This window comes from Oncorhynchus tshawytscha, linkage group LG19 (genome assembly GCF_018296145.1).
Source record: "Oncorhynchus tshawytscha isolate Ot180627B linkage group LG19, Otsh_v2.0, whole genome shotgun sequence".
Lineage (NCBI taxonomy): Eukaryota > Metazoa > Chordata > Actinopteri > Salmoniformes > Salmonidae > Oncorhynchus > Oncorhynchus tshawytscha.
Window position 1 is genome coordinate 36,921,830 of NC_056447.1, and position 24,152 is coordinate 36,945,981.

Sequence of the window (24,152 nt, forward strand, 5' to 3'; positions counted from 1 at the left end):
AACTGTTCTGCCTACGGCTATGGAACCCTAAACTGTTCATTTTTACTCTTGAGGTGCTGTCCTGTTGCACCCTCTACAACCGCGGTGATCTCTACCCGGCACAGCCAGAAGAGGACTGGCCACCCCTCATAGCCTGGTTCCTCTCTAGGTTTCTTCCTAGGTTTTTGCCTTTCTAGGGAGTTTTTCCTAGACACCGTGCTTCTACACCTGCATTGCTTGCTGTTTGGGGTTTTAGGCTGGGGCTATATAAATAGATTTGATTTGATAGAAGACTGAGGGTCTTCCAAATATTGAAAGTGTGTAAATAGTTACCCATGTTATTTTGTAAATATATATATATATTTTTTTTTCATAGATTTTTTAATCAATAATTATATTTTTTCCCATTTTTGGGGGGTGTTAGAATACCATTTTGGTATTTTGTATATAGTTATTTGTTTCAAAATGTGTAACTTCACCAATTTGGCCACTTGAGTACATTTGGGCTACTTGTGTGGGATACCTGGGTGACTTCATGATAAATGTCATGTAGCACATTCATTTTGGAAGTTACCATTCTGAAACTTTGCACAAGTTTTTCCACTGAAATCATCCTATCTGAATGTTTGTTTTATCTTGTTCATTTTAAAGATACAAAAATAAAAAACATGTTTTCTTTCATTGTTTTTATCTAAACCAGATCTATTGTGTTATATTCTCCTACATTCAATTCACATTTACACAAACTTCAGAGTGTTTCCTTTCAAATGGTACCAAGAATATGCATATCCTTGGTTCTGTGCCTGAGCTACAGGCTGTTAGATTTGGGTATGTCTTCAGGAGGAAATTGCACAAAGTAGGGGGGAGCTCTTAAGTTAATTGCCTACCGTCTAAGCTGTTAGTGTCTTAACGACCATTCCACAGGTGCATGTTCATTAATTGTTTATGGTTCATTGAACAAGCATGGGAAACTGTGTTTAAACCCTTTACAATGAAGATATTTGTATTTTTACGAATTACCTTTGAAAGACAGGGTCCTGAAAAAGGGACGTTTCTTTTTTTGCTGACTTTATTGTAGGTCAACACGAACACCACTGGCCCAGGGGACGGAAATGTCCTTCTGAGCATCTGAAATAGAAACATTTCTTCTAAGCACAATACACAATGAGACAACTCACAGCTCCAACACACAATCTGTGACGATCCACCCATTCAAAACAGATTTCATCTGAGGATTCATGCCGACACCCCCAGCGCAATCCCTGGCATAGGAAAATCAATGTGCGTATGAGTCATAGTCTGACTGCACACACACACACAAAGGATATCCCATTTAAAGCATTGTAGTGGATCAAAGTGTTAAAGATTTAAGATTACAGTCAACAAAATGTTCTGTTGAAGACACTTGTCCACATACCCCCTCCTGTGGAGTGCTCCTGAACTGCTCAGAGCCAGCCAGCCAAGCCCCCACACATGCCCCATGCAGGTGCTACTGTGGGCGAGGAAAAGAACCTGCCATAAAAATTCTAATTAGGCTCATCTCAAATGACGCGTAGTCTACACATCACCATCAAGAGTATGTGAGAGGTCAGAAATCCCACTCATCACTCATGGAGTGGAGCTTGGTGCTCCACATTCTTTCCAACCGCTCAGCTAAACACTGCTCACAAGAAAGAGAGAAGAAAAAAAGAACTGCCACTCAAAATCACTCCATTCATAAAACGTAAATTTAACCAACACCCATCTATTTTTGTGACTACCTGGACCTACCATTTGGTTTTGAAGTATTGAAACCAAGCCATATGATTTGAAAGAAAAAGTATTTTAATGTACATGAAAAGGTGAATGTAAGAAGCGCTCATCATTTCAAATAGGCTACATGTCGTATTAAAACGGCATATAAACACTAAATTAAGTCAGGAACCAGATAGGGAGCCTAAGAAGGAACAAAAATGAGTTCTTTTGGCTATATTACTTCAAAGCTATAGCCTACAAACAAATACACTGAAGCACTTGTGAGTGCGACACTAGGCTGGTAGGGACATAAAGCACTCAGCATTTCATTGAACTCAATCATTATAGTCTATAAATTGCACATATATGCTGTGACCTACTTAGAATTAAATACAAATTAAACAAAAAATGCCTTAGCCTGCAGTGTCTTTAAATTCATTTTTTAGAAACAGGGTTTGGCCAGAGTCTGTGGCTTCAGGCTCATGCAACAGTGCCTGGAGAGCAGGCCAGCAGTGGAGAACATCCTCTCCACGCTTGGACAACCACTGGGAATGCTCAACACCCTTCGGGCCACTCTTGCCAGGCTGGGCAGATATGCATATTTTTTTTATATAGGTAGGCCTAAAAAGGTTTTAAGGCAAAATAACCCAAACAAAACAGAAAGCTCCTTGAATGTGGGAATATGCCAGGCCTATTGGGCCAAAATCAATTACAGCCTACTGTATAGCCTATATAATAGAACAAAAAAAAGTTTTTTTTATTTGTTTCTAAAATACTTTGCTACAATGACACACTTAGCTACCCACCTCGTTCCTTTCTTTTAGAATGTTCACGTAGTACACCATCATGCTTTCGGGACAAGGGTCTTTCCAGATTCCACAATTCTATAGTTGGACACTACATCACTGCACTCGGCGGTCCTCATCTTTGTAAGTCACCTTGATTTTTCACCTGTGTCTTGTATCAGATTCTTTATAAAAACATTTAGTGAACTCCATGACAATAGCTGAAGCAAGGGGTTATAGCAGCAAAGAAATAAACTACAAATGCATGCTGGCCCAGACATGCCCTGAGCTTGTGATGCGAGCGCTACTGGAGTGAAAATGGATAGGCCTCTTGGCCCAGGCAAATTGGGAATACTTTGCTCCAGCTCTGCTCACATTCTCTGATCCCCATATTGCTGCTGCAGTGAGCGTAATGTGCAATGTTAAGGTCTCCTACTCTGACCATTATGTTATCATATTAGCTAACGCAGGGTGGTCCACTGTGACAAAAAAATAAATTTTAAAAAACTCTGGCTATTACAGACAGGAGGTTGGTGGCACCTTAATTGGAGAGGACAGGTTTGTGTTAACGGCTGAAGTGGAATGGTCTCAAATAAAACACAAGGATTCCATTTGTTTGATGCCATTCCATTAGCTCCTTTCCAGCCATTATTATGAGCCGTCCTCCCCTCAGCAGCCTCCACTGATATGAGCTTATTTCAACTGTCGTACTCCATCAGAACTAAAACTTAAGCTTGTTTTACTGTTTGGAAACAAAGTAAATGTAAACAAACACTATAGTCTCAAAACATGGTTAAAACTACACATTTTTATATCATGGATCAGTCCTTGCATCCATAGCTCTAACAATTCAAGAGAGGTTACATTTCTCCAGCCCTATCCCTCAGCTTTTTACCAAAGTGGTGGTGATAACACTATTGTTTTAACTGCTAACCAAAAAAAAATAATCCCAACTCAGAGTAGGTTTTAGAATGATGTTTTAAGACACTGCTCAGGCAAACTGAGCCAGGACTAAAAACAACTCAAAAAGGTATCTCAGCTAGTAATCACGACAGTTTGAGGTAACGCAAAGGAAAGCTAGTGATGACGGCACTCATTGGTTATTCTTCCTCATTTGCAACAATGTCAAACTCGATGAGGCGTTGCCAGATGTGAACTCTATAGCACAATTTAGACAACCACAGTGAATGTGACTGTACATTGAATGTTGCAATGGTAAACCTTTTGATAAACAGTGCCTTCGGAAAGTATTCAGATCCCTGGACATTTTCCACATTCTGTTACGTTACAGCCTTATTCCAAAGTGGATTCAATAAATTTCTCCTGTTTCCATTGATCATGCTTGAGTTGTTTCTACAACTTGATTGTTGCCCACCTGTGTTAAATTCAATTGATTGGACATGATTTGGAAAGGCACACACACACACACACACACACACATATATATATACACATATACATATACATATATGGTCCCACAGTTGACAGTGCATGTCAGAGAAAAAAAACCAAGCCATGAGGTCTGAAGGAATTGTCCGTAGAGCACAGAGACGGGATTGTGTCCAGGCATAGACCTGGGAAAGGGTACCAAAAAACTTCAACAGCACTGAAGGTCCCCAAGAACACAGTGGCCTCCATCATTCTTAAATGGAAGAGGTTTGGAACCACCAAGATTCTTCCTACAGCTGGCTGCCCCGTCAAACTGCCCAATCGGGGGATAAAGGCTTGGTCAGGGAGGTGACCAAGAACCCGATGGTCACTCTGACAGAGCTCCAGAGATCCTCTGTGGAGATGGGAGAACACTCTCCCCAGCAATCCAACAATCAGGCTTTGATTGTAGAGTGGCCAGATGGAAGCCACCCCTCAGTAAAAGGCACATGACAGCCCGCTTGAAGTGTGCCAAAAGGCACCTAAAGGACTCCCAGATCATGAGAAACAAGATTCTCTGGGTCTGATGAAATCAAGATTGGCCTGAATGCCAAGCGTCACATCTGGAGGAAACCTGGCACCATCCCTACGGTAAAGCACGGTGGGAGCAGCATCATGTTGTAGGAATGTTTTTCAGCGGCAAGGACTGGGAGACTAGTCAGGATCGAGGCAAAGATGAACAGAGAAAAGTACAGAGAGATCCCTTGATGAAAACCTGCTCCAGAGTCCTCAGGACCTCAGACTGGGGTGAAGGTTCACCTGCCAACAGGACAAACGATCCTAAGCACACAGCCAAGACAATGCAGGAGTGGCTTCGGGACAAGTCTAAATGTCCTTGAGTGGCAAAGCCACAGCCCGGATTTGACCCCGATCGAAAATCGCTGGACAGACCTGGAAAAAGCTGTGCAGCTACGCTCTCCATCTGCAGAGAAGAATGGGAGAAACTCCCCAAACACAGGTGTGGCAAGTTTGTAGCATCCTACCGAAGAAGACTCAATGCTGTCATCTCTGCCAAAGGTGCTTCAATGTACCAAGTAAAGGGTTTGAATACTTATCACATTTACATAGAATTAGAGTTCATAAATTAGAAATAAAACAATAACTTTTTTTCTTGCCTAATGTTGGCATGAATAACCTTTTAACCAATTCTGATATTTTGAATGCGATAGGCATATTGCACTGAATCATACATGGTTTTTAATGGCAAAATTTTGTTAACACCCTAACTCTAAATCACTTTGGCACAGTAGGCATCAAATCACTTGTCAATAATGTTGCAGAAAATGTTTGAAAGGTCTATCATTTTCACCAAAAACAATCAAAGGTTAACATTTGGCAATTGAAAGCATCCTAGGGCCTAAGTATAGACATCTAAAAATAAAATACAAGTGATATTGCACTCCAAAGGGATAAGTTGAACTAACATGTAGTTTAATGAAATAATCAAAATAAGCCTAGTTGATACGTATTTTGTCATTTCATGTGAATTAGGCCTCATGCGAAGTCGTCAAAATACTGTTGCATATAGGCCTAGATTATTTATGGGTCCGTCATTACAAAATACCACCCCCCCCAAAATTGTACAACTACAAAGAAAGTCTGTCTATTGTGCAGGAACCACTGACTCACTGCCTACTTAATATGTCGACTAGATGGAACTCATAACTAAAAAGAAGATTCATGCATAGCTTTTATTTTTACTCAGATGAGTAAAATGTCTATTCTCAGTACTTATGACCAATTTTCTATACTTGAGACACTTTGTGGATACAGCACCTGATACTGCAATTAACCCCTGGCCTAGAACATGCCCGATATGCAGAGAACCCAATAGCTGGGAAAAGCTGCTTTAATGCCAGAGACCCTACTGGCTAATTGGGGCAGCTTCACAGCAGTCAGGTAAGTTTGGTTCACCAATCTTTGAGCTACAGTGACTTCAGAAACTTTTCCACATTTTGTTGTGTTACAAAATGAATTTAAAATAGATTACATTCAATATGTGTCACTGACTTACACACAATACCCCATAGTCAAAATTGAATTATGTTTTTAGAATTTTTGACAAGTAAAAAATTGAAAGCTGAAATGTCTTGTTAATAAGTATTAAATCCCTCTTATGGCAAGCCTTAAGTTCAGGAGTAAAAATGTGCTTAAGTCACAAGTTGTATGGACTCAATGAGTGCAATAGTGTTTAACATATCTTTTTTAAAAGCAGATGGAATTAAAAACATACTTTATTGGCTGTGATAAGAGAAAACGGTTATGCCACAATACTAACCTAATTGACAGAGTGAAAAGGAAGCCTGTAGAGAATATAAATATTCCAAAACATGCATCCTGTTTGCAACAAGGCACTGAAGTAATACTGCAAAAAATGTAGCAAAGCAATTGACACTGTTTTCAGGCAAAAAAGTTGTTTGGGGCAAATCCAATAAATTACTGAGTACCATTCTCCATCATGTTATGGGTATTGCTTGTAATCATTAAGGACTGGGGAGTTTCTCAGGATAAAAAAAAATGAACATAATGGAGCTTAGCACAGGCAAAATCCTAGAGGACAACCTGGTTCATTCTGATTTCCAGACTCCGGGAGATTAATTCCCCTTTCAGCAGAACAATAACCTAAAACCAGTGGTGTAAAGTACTTACGTACAAATACTTTATAATACTACTTAAGTAGTTTGTGGTATTTATATTTTTGCCAACTTTTACTTCACAACATTCCTAAAGAATATAATGTACTCCATACATTTTCCCTGACACCCAAAAGTACTCGTTACGTTTTGACATGAAAATGGTCCAATTAACACGCTTATCAACATAACATCCCTGGTCATCCCTACGCCTCTGATCTGGCAGACTCACTAAACACAAATGCTTTGTTTGTTGGTGTGTGCCCCTGGTTATCCGTCAATTTAAAAAATGTGCCGTCTGGTTTGCATAATAAGGAATGTTAAATAGTTTATACTTAAGTACATTTTAGCAATTCCATTTACTTTTGATTCTTAAGTATATTTAAAACCAAATACTTTTAGACTTTTACTCCAGTAGTATTTTACTGGGTGACTTTCACTTGACTCATTTTCTATTAAGGTATCTTTTACTTATGTATGACAATGGAGTACTTTTTCCCCAACACTGCCTAAAACAAGGCCAAATCTACACTGAAGTTGCTTACCAAGTAGACAGAGAATGTTCCTAAGTGGACGAGTTACAGTTTTGACTTAAATCTACAGCAAGATATGATTGTCTAACAATGATCACCAACCAATTTCACAGAGCTTGAATAATTTTGAAAATAAAAACAATGGGCAAATGTTGTACAATCCAGGTGTGGAAAGCTCTTGGAGACTTACCCAGAAAGACTCATCTGTAATCGCTGCCGATGGTGCTTCTACAAAGTAATGACTTGGGTGTGGGTACTTACAGTATGTAAATGAGATATTTCTGTATTTCATTTTCAATAAATTTCCAAACATTTCTAAAAACATGTATTCAATTTGTCATTGTATGTAGATGGGTGAGAAAATATCAATTTTGAATTCAGGCTGTAACAACAAAATATGGAATAAGTCAAAGGGTATGAATACTTTCTGAAAGTACTGTAGGCTAGCTTAGAGCCAGGTAAGTTTAATTAATAGTGCCTAGGTCTTCAAGCAGCAGTCAGGTGAGTGGTTCATCATGCCCCAGTTACGTTTGTTCAGCCCGCTGTTGACCTCACTGCTGGTAATGTGAACCAGCCTGTGCATGTTGCCAAGCAACTGCCAACCACCAACTGGAGAGACAGGACTACCAAATGGGTGAGGGAGGTGACTAACACAATATACTCAAAGATATAAATGAAGTTCATGGGTAAAAAATAAACTTACATATTTTTCTAATTGATATAGAATATTATAACATCCCTGAAAAGGCAATAATATGAAATGATCAAAGTAATATGCTTGTGTCTCTGGTTGTATTTATTATACTGAACAAAAATAAAACTCAATGTGAAGTGTCTCATGTTTTTGTTTTATTTCACTAATTGGTAGTTAGTCTTGTCTCATCGCTGCAACTCCCCTACGGACTCGGGAGAGGCAAAGGTCGAGAGCCATGCGTCCTCCAAAACACGACCCTGCAAGACTCACGGCTTCTTGACACACTGCTCGCTTAACCTGGGAGCCAGCTGCACCAATGTGTGGGAGGAAACACTGTCCAACTGACGACCGACGTCAGCTTGCAGGCGCCACAAGACACTAGAGCACGAGTCCAGGAAATCCAGGCCAGCCAAACCCTCCCCTAACCCTGACGACGCTGGGACAATTGTGCACCGACTCATGGGTCTCCCGGTCACGGCCGGCTGTGACACAGTCTGGGATTGAACCGGAGGCTGTAGTGACGCCTCAGCACAGCCTTAGACCACTGCACCACTTAATGAGCTGAAATAAAAGATCCAATGAGCACAAAAAGCTTATTTCTCAAATTTTGTGCACAAATTGATTTACATCCGTTAGTGAGCATTTTTCCAAGGCCAAGATAATACATCCACCTGGCAGGTGTGGAATATCAAGACGCTGATTAAACAGCATGACCATTACACAGGTACACCTTGTACTGGGGACAAAAGGCCACAAAAAAAATGTGCAGTTGTGTCACATAACAAGTCACGTGCAATTGGCATGCCGACAGCAGGAATGTCCACAAGAGCTTGACAGAGAATGGAGTTGACAGAGAATGGAATGTTAATTTCTCTACCAAATGTTAATTTCTCTTATATGTCTAACCGGCTTCACAAACGTAGACGACCGTGTAACCACGCCAGCCCAGGACATCCACATCCGGTTTCTTCACATGCGGGATCGTTTGAGACCAATCACCCAGACAGAAATACTCCTCAGTTTCATCAGCTATCTGTAATAAAGCCCTTTTGTGGGTAAAGACACCCGGCTCCCCAGTGGGTGGGCCTAGGCCCGACCAGGCCGTGATCTAGGTGATATAGACCAGATCTAGGTGTCGATCTTGGAGGGGACAATCCATCCACAACCGCAAGGCCTTCCAGTGGTTGGTGAAGATAGCCCGTGCTTCCACCCATCCAGAACATCTACTCAAAACAGTGCCTGAGGAAGGCACGCAGCATCATCAAGGAATCCCCACACCCCAGCAACGAGTTATTCTCTCCCTTACCATCGGACCATGACGTCTGATACAAACAGGCTTAGAAACAGTTTCTGGATAAGGAGTCGTGCAAATGGTTTAAGAAATATTTGACAGACAAGACACACTGTGTGCTTTCTGATGGTGTCAAGTCCAGTTTCCTCTACTATGAAAGGTGTACTGCAGGGGTCCATTTTAAAACCTGTTCTCTTCACAATTTTAATAAATATTGGTCTATGTATTATATCCTGTAATATTCATCTGTATGCAGAAGATAAGTTTATGTATGCCATTGCACCAAATGTTTGTTGACCAAGCTGTTAGAGCTGCAATCTGATTGTTACATACAGAAACCTTGTTGATTTAAAACTTGTACCCAATGTGGGCAAAACTAAATAGATGTTCTCTAATTCACAGAAGTATTTGTCAGATGGGCTACATATTCACTCATTGGATGGTTCTTTCATCGATTGGGTTCCAGTCTATAAATATCTGGGTGTTTGGATTGATAAAGATCTAATGTTTAAAAATATATATATACTGATGCTAGTTAAGAAGCTCAAATTTAAAGTGGACTTAAGAAATAAAATGTTGCCTCTCCATGAACAGCAGGAAGCAGATTGTACAGTCAATGTTCCTGCCAGTTCTTGACTATGGCGACACCATTTACCAGAATGCAGCAGCCACTACTCTTAAACCTTTGGATGCCGTCGACCATAGCGCACTTCGCTTTATTACAGGTGACAGTTTTGATACTCATCACTGCATCCTGTATCAGAGGGTCTGCTGGACCTCACTATAGACCTCACTATCCCATAGATCACCTCATTACTCCTTTCTCATTTACAAAGATCTGATCCAACATCTTCCAACATAGCTCACAAAAATATGAGATACCAAAACTGTTCGAATGAGAGGTCCTGCTTGTCTCTACAGTTTGGTAGTTAACGCAGCACAGTTAAGGAATACCTTATAAAACAAATTAAAACTGAATTCCCTGGTGATTCCTTAAAACTCTTGTTGAATAAGTTCACTGAAGAGTGCAACGGTTTCAATTGATTTGTACAACTTGTTGCAATAACCTGATACAATGCATTTATAGCCATCTTGAAGTTATTTTTTGTTGTTGTATCGAATGAATATTTTGGTCCTTAGGGTACCATTATAAAATGAGACAGGTCTCAAATTGAGTTCCACTGAACATGTAAAAGTTACTAAAAATGATCTACAAGTGAGACTGCTGAACACTTGAACGACAACCTGCTCTGATTCTCCGCACACGTCACAACTGCTGCTACCAGACTCCTATTATACACTTGACCCCACATCTCCAATACACAAAATTGTGTAAAATTGTGCCTTCCTGTACTATACTTAAGCTAAAATGTTTATTATATTCTGCAATTTACTATGTTTGTATTCCTATTTTTAAAAATGTACTATTCCTTATTGTTGCTGCATTGTCAATAAGGAACGTACAAGTAAGCATTCTTTTGATGATGTATACCATGCATATTCCGTACATGAACTCAGCAAAAATAGAACCGTCCTCTCACTGTCAACGGCATTTATTTTCAGCAAACTTAACATGTGTAAACATTTGTATGAACATATGATTTAACAACTGAGACAAACTGAACAAGTTCCACAGACATGTGACTAACAGAAATTGAATGTGTCCCTGAACAAAGGGGGGGTCAAAATCAAAAGTAACAGTATCTGGTGTGGCCACCAGCTGGATTAAGTACTGCAGTGCATCTCCTCCTCATGGACTGCACCAGATTTGCCAGTTCTTGCTGTGAGATGTTACCCCACTCTTCCACCAAGGCACCTGCAAGTTCCACATTTCTGGGGGGGGGGGGCATAGCCCTCACCCTCCAATCCAACAGGTCCCAGATGTGCTCAGTGGATTTGAGTATGGGCTCGTCGCTGGCCATGGCAGAACATTGACATTCCAGTCTTGCAGGAAATCACGCACAGAATGAGCAGTATGGCTTGTGGGATTGTCATGCTGGAGGGACATGTGGTACCCTTCCTGCAGGCTCATCCTGACATGAGGGAGGAGGATGTCTTCCCTGTAACACACAGCGTTGAGATTGCCTCCAATGACAACAAGCTCAGTACGATGATGCTGTGACACACCGCCCCAGACCACAACGGACCCTCCACCTCCAAATCGATCCCGCTCCAGAGTACAGCGCTCGGTGTAACACTCATTTCTTCGACGATAAACGCAAATCTAACCATCACCCCTGATGAGACAAAACCGTGACTCGTCAGTGAAGAGCACTTTTTGCCAGTCCTGTCTGGTCCAGCGACGGTGGATTTGTGCCCATAGGCGACGTTGTGGCCGGTGATGTAAGACAGGTCCTCACCAGACAACAGGCCTACAAGACCTCAGCCCAGCCTCTCTCAGCCTATTGCGGACAGTCTGAGCACTGATGGAGGGATTGTGCGTTCCTGGTGTAACTCGGGCAGTTGTTGCTATCCTGTACCTGTCCCGCAGGTGCGATGTTCTGATGTACCGATCCTGTGCAGGTGTTACATGTGGTCTGCCACTGTGAGGACGATCAGCTGTCCGTCCTGTCTCCTAGTAGCCCTGTCTTAGGCGTCTCACAGTACGGACATTGCAATTTATTGCCCTGGCCACATCTGCGGTCCTCATGCCTCCTTGCAGCAAGCCTAAGGTACGTTCACACAGATGAGCAGGGACCCTGGGCATCTTTCTTTTGGTGTTTTTCAGCAGAGTCAGTAGAGAGGCCTCTTTAGTGTCCTAAGTTTTCATAACCATAACTGTAATTGCCTACCTTAATTGTCTGTAAGCTATTACTGTCTTAAACAATTAATGCACCTGTGGAACTGTTATTGTTCTTTGAACAAGCATAGAAAATAGAGTTTAAACCATTTACAATGAAGATCTGTGAAGTTATTTGGATTTTTACAAATTATCATGGAAAGACAGGGTCTGGAAAAAAGGGACAATTATTTTTTTTGCTGAGTTTATAACTAATAAAACTTTAACACTAGACTACCTGAGTTGTCAACGGACATTCTCTGGGAAGCCAGGGTGTGGAGGCGGAGTCTTTGCATGTAAACACACCACACAGACAGCACTCCTGAGCCCTATACTACAAATCAGGTTTGAGGTGTTGGCAAAGTAACTTTGGTCAACTGATTTCAAAATGGGATAACCTGTACCACAAAAGTGGCTCACCTTTTATCCAGGTACATTTCTATAGCAATGAATCCTTCAGAACTAACCTGTTCCGAGGCAAGCTAATACAGGGCTAACTCCACTTATCCTGAATGAAGTGCCTGAGACACAAGTTGAGGACCAATGAAATCTGATACCCTCCCGGTCACAAAGATTGTGTTATCACCCCATTCATTTGAGAAAGACAACAGATTAAATATGTTATTAATCAAATGTGTGAAAAAAATATTACTGTTAAAATACCTATCACATTACACATTTAGTTTGGAAGCAAATGCTGTCATTACTACGTTTTCACACGATTGTATTTAGAAATCTGAGAAAGCCAAACCAACAGTGGCAACCAAATATAGACATAATGGATGGCAGTTCCCATTCAAGTCAAGACTGGCAGCTATTGCTAGCGTACTCATGAGTTTAACAGTAAAAGTGCTAGTGTTACAGGTTCCACAACCCTTTTATGGATTACATCTATGGCCACAACACAACAAGCTGTTCCACAGATAGGAGTGATAGGAGTGGGGGGAAAAGTGCTTGTGCATTGATAAGCACACCAAAGACTGCATTAACGATAACCTGAGTACATTTTTTTTAAAGACAGCACTTCTAAATGCCTATATCACACCATAGCCTGCTGAATTTGAAAGATACCCTTTCTTTCAGTTCCAAGCCCCAAGCAATATCCACCGTTGTAGTACGGATGAAGCCTGACCTGGAATGTGAGGCGAACTGAAGCTGGCTATTAGGGTTGCAAAGGGTCGGAAACTCTCAGGTGAATTTCCGGAATTTTTCCATGGGAAGATTAACCCGGGAATTTTGCTTAAATTCATCAAAAAAAGTCAGCTTATAACAGTGAACCTTTTTTTGTGGGGTACACAAGGCAATTCTAGGTCTTGGGGATAGTTTAACCAAAATATGCCACAATTCAATGGAATTGCAACCCTCTGCATGCACAGTGCACTCTTAAATCACATGTACAGCGGATTCTCAAGAGCTTGCACACTAATGAGATGCTATTGAGCACACTACTAAACTCTGAGCCAAGGACTACATGCTTTCGGGTAAGTTTTGATTACAATACTTGGTGGGGTGAATATATTTTATATGACATACATTAATTTTTGTTAACTAGTAAATAGTAGCCTATAGCAAAGTGTAAATAATTTCTAACTTGTTAGTTTTTGCTACCATGTGGGCTTTTAGCTTGCTTGAGCCTGTTAACTGAGTGGTAATTGACCTGCATCCATACATTTCTTACAAATGAGTTGTTTAATCTAACTGCTAAACTATTTATCTGTACATGGAGTTGTATTTGGGTTTTTTTTACAGGAAAATGCCACGGGCACTATATGATGTGTGGAGACATTTCACTGCAGCTATTGTAGAAGGAAAATCTGTGTACATTTGCAAATACTGTGCCAAATCATGCAACAAAGATGCAAAATCATCTGGCCAAGTACATCAAGTGCCCTCAGCGCTCACAACAAGCAACCTCTGACAAAAGTCCCTCTACTTCTATCAAGGTGAAAATGATGAATCAGACACCTTATCGATAGCAACAGCTCATGGTCCTCCCGGAATCAGAAGTTTGACTCAATGGAGGAACGTAGTCAGAGAAATGCTGATGAATGTCTTGCTCGAGCTGTGTATGCAACTGGCTCACCTCTGATGCTCACAGGCAATGTGTATTGGAGGAGATTTCTGAATGTTCTTCGCCCAGCATACACCCCTCCAACCAGACATGCTTTATCCACTCATTTGCTGGATGCAGAGTTCAACAGAGTACAAGTGAAGGTCAAGGAAATCAGATAAAGCAGACTGTATTGCAATCATCTCTGATGGGTGGTCGAATGTTCGTGAGCAAAGAATAATTATCGACATCTCCACCCCTCAACCAGTATTCTACAAGAGCACAGACAACACACACCAGTCTTTACATTGCAGATGAGCTGAAGGCAGTCATCAATGACCTTGGACCACAGAAGGTATTTGCACTGGTGACAGACAATGCTGCGAACATGAAGGCTGCTTGGTCTAAAGTAGAGGAGTCCTACCCTCACATCACACCCATTGGCTGTGCTGCTAATGCATTGAATCTGCTCCTCAGGGACATCACAGCACTGAAAACAATGGATACACTCTACAAGAGAGCCCGGGAAATGGTTAGGTATGTGAAGGGTCATCAAGTTATAGCAGCAATCTACCTCACCAAGCAAGGTGAGAAGAATAAGAGCACCACATTGAAGCTGCCCGGCAACACCATTTGGGGTGGCGTTGTCATCATGTTTGACAGTCTCCTGGAGGGTAAAGAGTCTCTCCAAGAACTGGCCATATCACAGTCTGCCGATATGGACAGCCCAATCAAGAGGATCCTCCTGGATGATGTATTTTGGGAGAGTGGTAAGCAGCCTGAAACCTATAGCAGTAGCCATTGTACGGATTTAGGGAGACAATGCCATCCTGTCTGATGTTCAGACTCTGCTTGCAGATGTAAGGGAAGAAATCCGTACTACCCTGCCCACTTCACTGTTGCTCCAAGCAGAGGAAACTGCAGTTCTGGAATACATCAAAAAGTGTGAAGACTTCTGCCTGAAGCCCATACACGCCACAGCGTACATGTTGGACACCAACTATGCTGGCAAGAGCTTCCTGTCTGGAGCAGAGATCAACAAGGCCTATGGTGTCATCACTACCGTGTCTCGCCACCTTGGCCTAGATGAGGGCAAGGTTCTTGGCAGTCTGGTGAAATACACTTCCAAGCAAGGGCTTTGGGATGGAGATGCAATATGGCAGTTGTGCCAACATATCTCATCAGCCACCTGGTGGAAGGGACTTGTGGATCTGAGGTTCTTTCCCCTGTTGCCTCCATCATCCTCCAAATCCCACCAACAGCAGCCGCCTCAGAGCACAACTGGTCCTTGTTTGGGAACACACACACCAAAGCACGCAACAGGCTGACCAATACAATGGTTGAAAAATTGGGGGCCACCCGGGCAAATTTGAGGCTTTTTGAGCCTGACAACAAGCCATCCTCAACAAGGTTGAAAAGTGACAGTGAAGATGAGGCCTCAGAATCTGATGTTCAAGAGGTGGACATTGAGGAGGAAAACATGAAAGCCTGAGAGGAAGACAACCAAAGCTTTAGTTTCTATACTATCATTTTACAGATGTATGTTGAAATTTTTTTTGGGAGATGGGATGGATCATTCAATATTCGTAACTAAATTGTTTCTTTTTTTATGTCTATTGGAAGGATTTAATCATTTGCAATTATGTCTACTTATAAGGCAAAAGATTGATGTTTGTCCCCATATGGTATGGTAAATATATGCAATGCAAAAAACATGTACGTTTAAATTGTATTAATATTAATTTGCATATATTCCCATTAATTCCCACAGAATGTTTCCACCTTTGAATATTCCCCAAAATGTGCAACCCTACTGGCTAATATTTTAATAGTACACACAAAACATACATCTATTCGAGAAGCAAACTGAGAAACATAATAAATGATAAAGCCTGACCATCACACAAATAACGTGGGTAGTTGACTGACAAACAGACACATTATTATGCTGTGGGAATCTTAGAACTATTATTACAGCAAAAAGGAGGGTGGAAGAAGACATGTCCATGATTCATACTTTTATCTACTACGATTTGTCATATGGCTCATACTAGTAGCTATCTATGTTACTGTACATGCAATTCCAAGTCTAGCTAGCTAGCTATATGACTACTTAACCATTGGATGAATTCATTGCAGTTTTGTAGCCAGATTAGCTTGCCAGATACACTACATGACCAAAAGTATGTGGACACCTGCTCGTCTAACATCTCATTTCAAAACTTTGGGCTAACCCAGATCTGTCCTTCGGACTGCCGGATGGTGAAGCATGATTCATCACGCCAGAGAACATGTTTCCACTGCTCCAGAGTCCAATGGCAGCAAGCTTTACACCACTCCAGTCAATGCTTGGCATTGCGTATGGTGATCTTAGGCTTGTGTGCACTGCTCGGCCATGGAAACCCATTTCATGAGGCTTCCGACGATCAGCTCTTGTGGTGACAATTTGGAACTCTCTAGTGAGTGTTGCAACCAAGGACAGACAATTTCTACACGCTAAGTGCTCCAGCAGTTGGCGGTCCCGTTCTGTGAGCTTGTGTGGCCTACCACTTTGCGGCAGAGCAGCTGCTGCTCCTAGACATTTCCACTTCACAATAACAGCACGTACAATTGACAGGGGCAGCTCTAGCAGGGCAGACATTTGACAAACTGACTTGTTGGAAAGGTGGCATCCTATGACGGTGCCACATTGAAAGTCATTGAGCTCTTCAGTAAGACCATCCACCCCCAATGTTTGTCTATGGAGAATGCATGGCAGTGTGCTCGATTTTATACACCCGTCAACTACAGGTGTGGCTGAAATAGCCAAATCCACTCATTTGAAGGGGTGTCCACATACTTTTGTATATATAGTGTAGCTATGAATCATTATTTTTCAAGCTATCTGAGTGCACACACAGCTGAAAATTTCAAACGGCTTTGCTAAGGCAGTGCAAATCAAGACAGGATACTTTGAATACTTTGGTTTACTAGCTAGGTAATGTAAACCACCTAGTTAATCTGATCATTGAGATTAACGTTAGTTAGCCGTGACACCTGAGTCACTGAGATACCTAGACGGATTAGCTAGGCGTTTAAACTCAATTCCACCATTTACAATAGAGTTGAGCAGCAACTCGTGTAGGCGGACTGGAGCGCATGTCACATAAAATGTATGTTTTTATTAAAAACTACTGATTTCATCGCCCAAAGAATTTTCCGCAATTAAACACGACATTGTTGTGTGTACTTGCGGGATGTTCTTTAGGTGCTGAAATCAGTACAATAGTATATGATAAAACAATTATGTGACGTCAGAGCTCTAGTCCGCTCACACTAATCCCCGCTCAACTCCATTGTACATCGTTGAGTTTAGTCGGCTAGGGATTAGCTAGCCAATAAGGCTAGGAATAGTTACCTAGCAAGCTTAGTTAGTTCATTGCCAGTAGGACTAACTCAACAGGACTAGCTAAGTAGCTAACGTTAGCTAGAAATTTGAATGTGTTCATTTTTATTCCATTCATAAAAAGTTGCCAATATTGGCACTATCAAACTCTTGCACATTACCTGTATAAAACTAGTTAACATTAGCTGGGTATATAGCTAGCTAGTTAACTAAGGTTAGCGAACTAGCTAATTTTTCATTCAACCATTCGTTCAACACTCCGTCTTGGTCTCACCGAGCAGAAGCAGCTTAACCTCCCGTGCTGCTTTTTCCCCGTCGTCCCGTAAATTTCTGTCGATCATTTTACTGCGCTCCTGCGCCTGTTTATCATCCGTGCTCAGAGTACACCCCATCTTCAAGCCGATTCCCAAAACGTAACAGTTAAAAAGACCAAATATACACAATGCAATAACATGCACAAGCTAAAACAAGGAGGGTGTCTCCCTCTGCGATTCAAACACGCCCTTGCCTCGCACCCAGTCTAGCCAAATAAATTGTTTCTCAGCCTCACTTCTAAAATTACTTTCCTTCAAAAAAGCTTTTCGTTGTGGTTTCTATTTATCTTCTAAAAACGATTTAAAAGTTCTCAGATGATCATTTCACAATTTTAAAAAGAGCAACGGTTAAGCAGCGTTTTTTTTTGCCTGTTTTGAGCTGTTGATCAATGGACTGTTTCCCGTTGTTCACGTACCCGATGTCTGCGCATGCGTGATAGCGCGCAGCCCTTTGCTCAAAATTGTATTTTCTGTCGGCACAGTGGCAGCTGGCCCAAAGATTTGACTATATACCCTACAAACAGTGTATATACAGTATCTGGATGAGGGTCCATTTCCCTGTTCAATTGCACTTTAATAGTCATTGATTTAACATCATCAATGTTAAATTCTAATTTAGAAAATGCTAATAATTCACAATATAGTTGATTATGTGTTGATATGTGATTATAAGCTTTATAATGTCAAATGCATGAGGTTGACTGTGTAGGGCCTATGGAGAGGATCCAGACAGGCTAGCCAGCGTAATCTAAAATGGATTATCGAGAGTTAACGGAGACTGATGGAGATTAGGTATTAAGTTAACTAATGAATGCCTTAATTTGCATGACTGATGTTTGTTTGTTTGTTGGCTGCTGCGGGGCATTGTGCCCAGTCAAGATGCTCAGTCATTTAGATGATGACACATTGTAATGTTTTTATGGATCTCAAGACTCCCTGAAAAACAGTGTTAATACATCTGAATATTAATATATCTGAAGACGGTAGCCTATGTTTCACAGTCATATGTTGGGCCAAATTTCAAATCTCCATTCAATGTGTGCGTTTGTGTTCATACGTAGTAGATGTTTTGCTTGCAAGTGTTTGTGGAGATTTTAATTCATATTTCATTTATGCTGTCATAGTAACTGATAGTTTATGAGCAGGAGTGGATTTGCATTGAAAGCTAAAGCCATAATAATAAGAGTTATACACAGCAGCCCTATATACTGTCAGACAGAGATGCTATTCAGGGCTATTGGTTGAAAGCAAAAATAAGCTTTCTTATTGGACATGTTCAGGTAGTAGCCTAACTTCCTGTTTCACTGTTTCTACACCTTGCCTACTGACATGACCCTGACATAAGGGACATAACCCTTGGGTAGTTCTTCACTCCAACCACATCCAGAGGGATTAGACATTCAAATGACTGCATCCTGACAGATGCCTAATGGGTCATAGAATACAGAGAGAGTGAACCTCAATCATAGAAGTAGAATGAGTAGAATGGACAAAGGACGTTCCAATCTAAGCAACTCTTTGTGGTGTGTGGACCACCACAGTCATAATGGGTCACGGCTGACTATTTGGAATGTTTGATTATCTCATCTTTGCTCAGAATACTGTGCCTCTTTCAGTTCTTCACACATGCAGCTATGGCATATTCCGGATCCATTAAATATTGTGAAAATATGTGGCTTCATTCTATTGTTTATATATCTATGGCTTCACCATAGATATAGTCACACAGGTGCAATGCTTAGATATATAAAAAAAGGCAATGGGAGATATGGTCATAATCCTCCTCCTTGCTTTACATGGCATTTCCATTTCAGATGGGGCCTTACATGCAAACAAGTGGCAGAATTTTTTCGATCCACTCACATGGAAAGATTTTCCTAAGCAACCACACAGGATTAGAGAGCACAGACAAAAACAAAGACTTGGTAGGGCTCAACACAAGGGGCTTACATTTCAGCACAAAGTCTTATTTCCTTTTTCTCTGTTGTCACACATTTCTGTGCCCTCATTAGATTTATAATCTGAAGGGACAATTCACTGCTTTTAGACCTCAAATTCATTATCTACAACACCATGCCAGTGTCTACTTGTGTTTGAGTAAACAAACGTGTTATAAAGTATAAAGATGGTCTGTGATTTTTAGTGAGATTAACACCGTGAGTTAAATCTGTGAATAGGAGTTGTATCGGTTTCTTAGGGGGCAAAGACAGGGCAAGAGACTTGTTTACACAGGCTTGCCATGTGAACAACCCTATCACTAAGGTTCCAGTTAAGCTGTGCTTTCTTTTAGCAGTAAGTGATTGCACCCCCAGTATGTGTGTATGTGTGAGGTTAATGGAGAGTTTAAATTAGTGCCTTGCTAGCACTGTGGTACTTATTATGCTCCCAAGAGAACATGATCTCCACGTGGGACTGACTAGAGTGTGTGTGTGTGTGTGACGTCTGTGTAATGTGCACAGGGTCCCACAGGGTGGAAAGAAATGCACAGACAGCCCAATATGTTTCTATTCAATTTCCTTTAGGGCTCCTTTAGGGGTTACATAGTCTTCCCACTGAGGCATGAGATTCCTCATTCTCGACCCTCCTTCACAATCTCTCTCCACCCTTTCTCGATGCTCTGTCTATATCCATTTCTTCTGTCTTTCTTTCTACTCTACCCCCTTTTCTCCCTCACTCCAGGACCAGTAACTCCTTGCTATACAGCAGAGCTGGATAAACCAAGTCCAGAGGATCCACAGTATGTGCAGTCTTGTTCCAATCCAGCTTTAGAACATCTGAATAAATTATTCATTGACCATGGTTAGTGTATTATTTAGATTAGTTGTGTTAGTAGTGCTGAGCAGGAACAAAAGTTGTCACAACCACAGCCCAACCAGGGTTGGCCACAAAACATTTAACTGCAGCTTTAAACTATTTTGTTTAAACTATACCCATAATCCCATGTCATTATTCAAATACACTAACAAGGTGTGTTGGGGTTACCATGAGAACAAATCACTGTCTGAGAGAGTAACTCAGACTTTTAGGAGGTTGAACTGCTAGTTGCACCATCACATGGTGTTGTGAAACAATGTCCCTTTGTGGTAGTAATATGATTGATTTGTGAGTTGCCTCTTGCACACCCTATAATTCTTGATTTCTTTGTGACTAATGTGTATACAGGTACTCCAGAAAAACCACATGCCTGATTGGCAAAAGAGTGGCAAACCTGATTAGAAGCACCTGCTGCTCATCTGTGGTTCTTTACAAATGCCTTTTTGAATTCAAAGAAAATTGTACCAACACACTAAAGAAGGCGATAAAGCTGAAACGCTATCCCTGATCTTTTTGAGTGCAAAGCTATTACACCTCTTTGTTAATAAGATGAACAACAGCCTGGTGAGCATTTGGAACTGAGGATGTCACCCCTTTTCACTAATCTTGACCATGTTTCTACTATAAATGGCCATGCTGGTCAAGAGTGTTAGTCTTGATATCAGGCTGGGTCTCTAGGTCTAAGTCTGGGTCTTGTCTTGATAAACAGGGTCTTGTAGGTCTCTCTGTGTCAAGAGGCTGTGTCTTGGTATGGTCAGGTCAGGTCTGGTCTTGGTCAGGTCTTGGTCTGACTCCCATCTCCGCTGTCAGCTGGTGGTGTCCCGTCAGTACTAAAACACTTAAACAATTATCCACTAGATGGCAGTGAAGTCGCTGAAAGACAACTCTGATCTAGGCAGCAGGTCAAATCAAATCAAATTGTATTAGTCACATGCGCCGAAATATAACAACTGTAGCTCTTACTGTGAAATGCTTACTTACGAGCCCTAAACCAACAATGCAGTTCAAGAAATAGAGTTAAGAAAAGACTTACAAATAAACTAAAGTAAAAACAAAAATAAAAAGTAACACAATATAGTAACAATAACGAGGCTATATACAGGGGTCATCGGTACCGAGTAAATATGTGGGGGTACATGTTAGTCGAGGTAATTTGTATATGTAGGTAGGGGTAAAGTGACTATGCATAGATAATAAACAGCGAGTATCAGCAGTGTAAAAACAAAGTGGAGGGCGTCTTATGGCTTGGGAGTAGAAGCTGTTAAGGAGCATCTTGGACCTAGACCTGGCGCTCCGGTACCGCTTGCCATGCGATAGCAGAGAGAACAGTCTATGACTTGGGTGACTGGAGTCTTTGAACATTTTTTGGGCCTTCCTCTGACACCACCTAATATTTTGGTCCTGGATGGCAGGAAGCTTGGAAACAGGGCCGCACACACTACCCTCTGTAGCTCCTTACGGTCGGATACCAAGCAGTTACCATACCAGGCAGTGATGTAACTGGTCAGGATGCTCTCGATGGTGCAGCTGTATATCTTTTGGAGGATCTGAGGACCCATGACAAATCTTTTCAGTCTCCTGAAGGGGAAAAGGTGTTGTCATGCCCTCTTCATGCTGTCCTGGTGTGAATGGACCATGGTAGTTTGTTGGTGATGTGGACACCAAGGAACTTGAAACTCTCGACCCACCTTTCTACAGCCCTGTCAATGTGAAATGTAGCCTATATCACATGCATTCACTGATTTGTAAACTTATTCATCCAACCAATTATAACCTAAAAGAGTACACATCTCTCATCATTAGAAATTTGTTATTTTATTGGGTTGCTTTGTAAGACTGGTTGATTCCACCCATACTAACAGAAGGCCTAAACCCCTCACCCCTTTCATCTCCCTGTCGGTGTCTATGTTACAAAGAAAGATGATGATCCATAACAGTATTGCTTTAGAGCCATATATATAGTTTGGCTACCTATCCTGTATGTTTGCAACACATGTTCCAAGACAATTACATTCTTGCCTATCGGTAACTTATGTTACCGCTCTGGTCTGGCACTGCATAACTGACAAGCATCAAACAGTACAGAAGCCAGTGGTTAGTGGAAATACGAGGCCGGCTTTATCTTTTCTTATGAAGCAATCAGATGCAATGCAATCAGATGATGTGGATATTAGAGTGACCTCATTTCCTTTGGCACCTTGGGGCATTTCTCCATATAGAGTCAAACAGGAGAGCACTGCTTTGTTCACTGGTCTTTTCTTCCTCACACACAGATGAGTGGACCATCATTTTTCATGGGAAATGTGTAATAAAGGGGCATCCCACCATAGAATGAAACCCATAGCACCACTCTTGAACTTAGACAACAAAAAAACACTCTGGTGCGTGGGGGATGTGTGTGTGTATCACTAAGTCTTGGATTATATTTCATGCCCCCTCGGCACTACTGCATCTCTTTTATACTGATCATGTGACATGTCCACTCTTTTACCTCTAAAAGCTCATTCATTAAAGCTTATGAATGTACACACAACACAGTAGTACACTCTTAGAAAAAAAGTGTTCCAAACAGGCTCTTTGGCTATCCCCACAGGAGCACCCAGGTGTGTTCCATTTGGGTTCCATGTAGAACCCTCTGTGAAAAGGATTCTACAGGGAACCCAAAAAAGTTCTACCCTTCAAGGTATAAAAACAATTCTGAAGCCTATGGCCCTCTTGCATATGTTTATTATGGAATGACACTGCTTCAGTGCCTGTTGCCTATATGGCTAGTAGAACTGATGCAGGAACAGATTTCGTCCACAAGTAAAAGGTACATTTTGGAATTTATGTCACTCATAGTCACATAACATATTTATCAAAGAGCAGCCTACAGAAAGGAACTGTCACAAACACACGAGTTTGCTTTGGGCAATAAATGCAATGAAAATCCCAGGTAGAAACCCAACAGAAAATAAAAGGGAGAGAAACCCAAGGCCTGACATTTAGTTGATTGGTAGGCTTAGATCAATCCTCTGACTATTCTAACCAGCCGTTTATCAAATCTAGGAAATCTACATAGCTCAAGACTATTAACCCACTGATCTTAAGCCTAGGTGTAAGAGATGGCAGCTATCACATGTCTTAAGGTCTCAGGCATAAAAGTGAATCAGAGAAACTACCTCTGTTACACAAACACTGTAACAGAAAGCAAAACATGATGCACCTTTGGACATTTATCATTCATTGAATGGCAAAGTGCATTTGTTTTGTCACAATACAATACCCAGCACCCTGGGACACAGTCTACACATACACAAGAATGGAAGCAGACAGAGATGCTCCCCTGGAGCAGTTGATGGGCTACATTTCTTGTTCAAGGGCTCATTGGCAGTATATAGCACCTGAGACAGTGATATCAGCAGCAACCCTCAGGTTGCACGCTTACATTCCAACAGATTTGTCAACTGTCCAGTCACTGTCCCTTTTAGACATACCATAAAGCTGCCCTTCTCAAATGATACGACAGTAATAAACAGGCATCAGATACAGTAGCTCTAAATATGGTTCTGGGTATCATATACCATTGTGCTGCCATCATTGATTACTGGTTAATGCTTCAGATGATCAATGCTCTGTGTCTAAAAGACCAATCACAAAGTGACAAAAGAATGGGCCAACGTTTAGCATTGTTTGTCACCACGGAGAGACGAGGTCTTTGAATATAATGCTTACTGTAATAAAAATGACTGAT

The 24,152-nt window shown here is 41.3% G+C and overlaps 1 protein-coding gene across 1 annotated transcript in view; it reads right to left on the reverse strand.

The window, feature by feature from the left end:
• LOC112218706 (guanine nucleotide-binding protein G(i) subunit alpha-1) overlaps positions 1–18,029 on the reverse strand; it is a 57,081-nt gene extending 39,052 nt beyond the window's left edge. The window contains exon 1 of the mRNA XM_042301630.1: positions 17,566–18,029. Coding sequence (XP_042157564.1) covers positions 17,566–17,683 — 118 coding nt within the window. The 5' untranslated portion in view covers positions 17,684–18,029. The remainder of the gene's footprint in view (positions 1–17,565) is intronic.
• Positions 18,030–24,152: the final 6,123 nt, after the last annotated feature.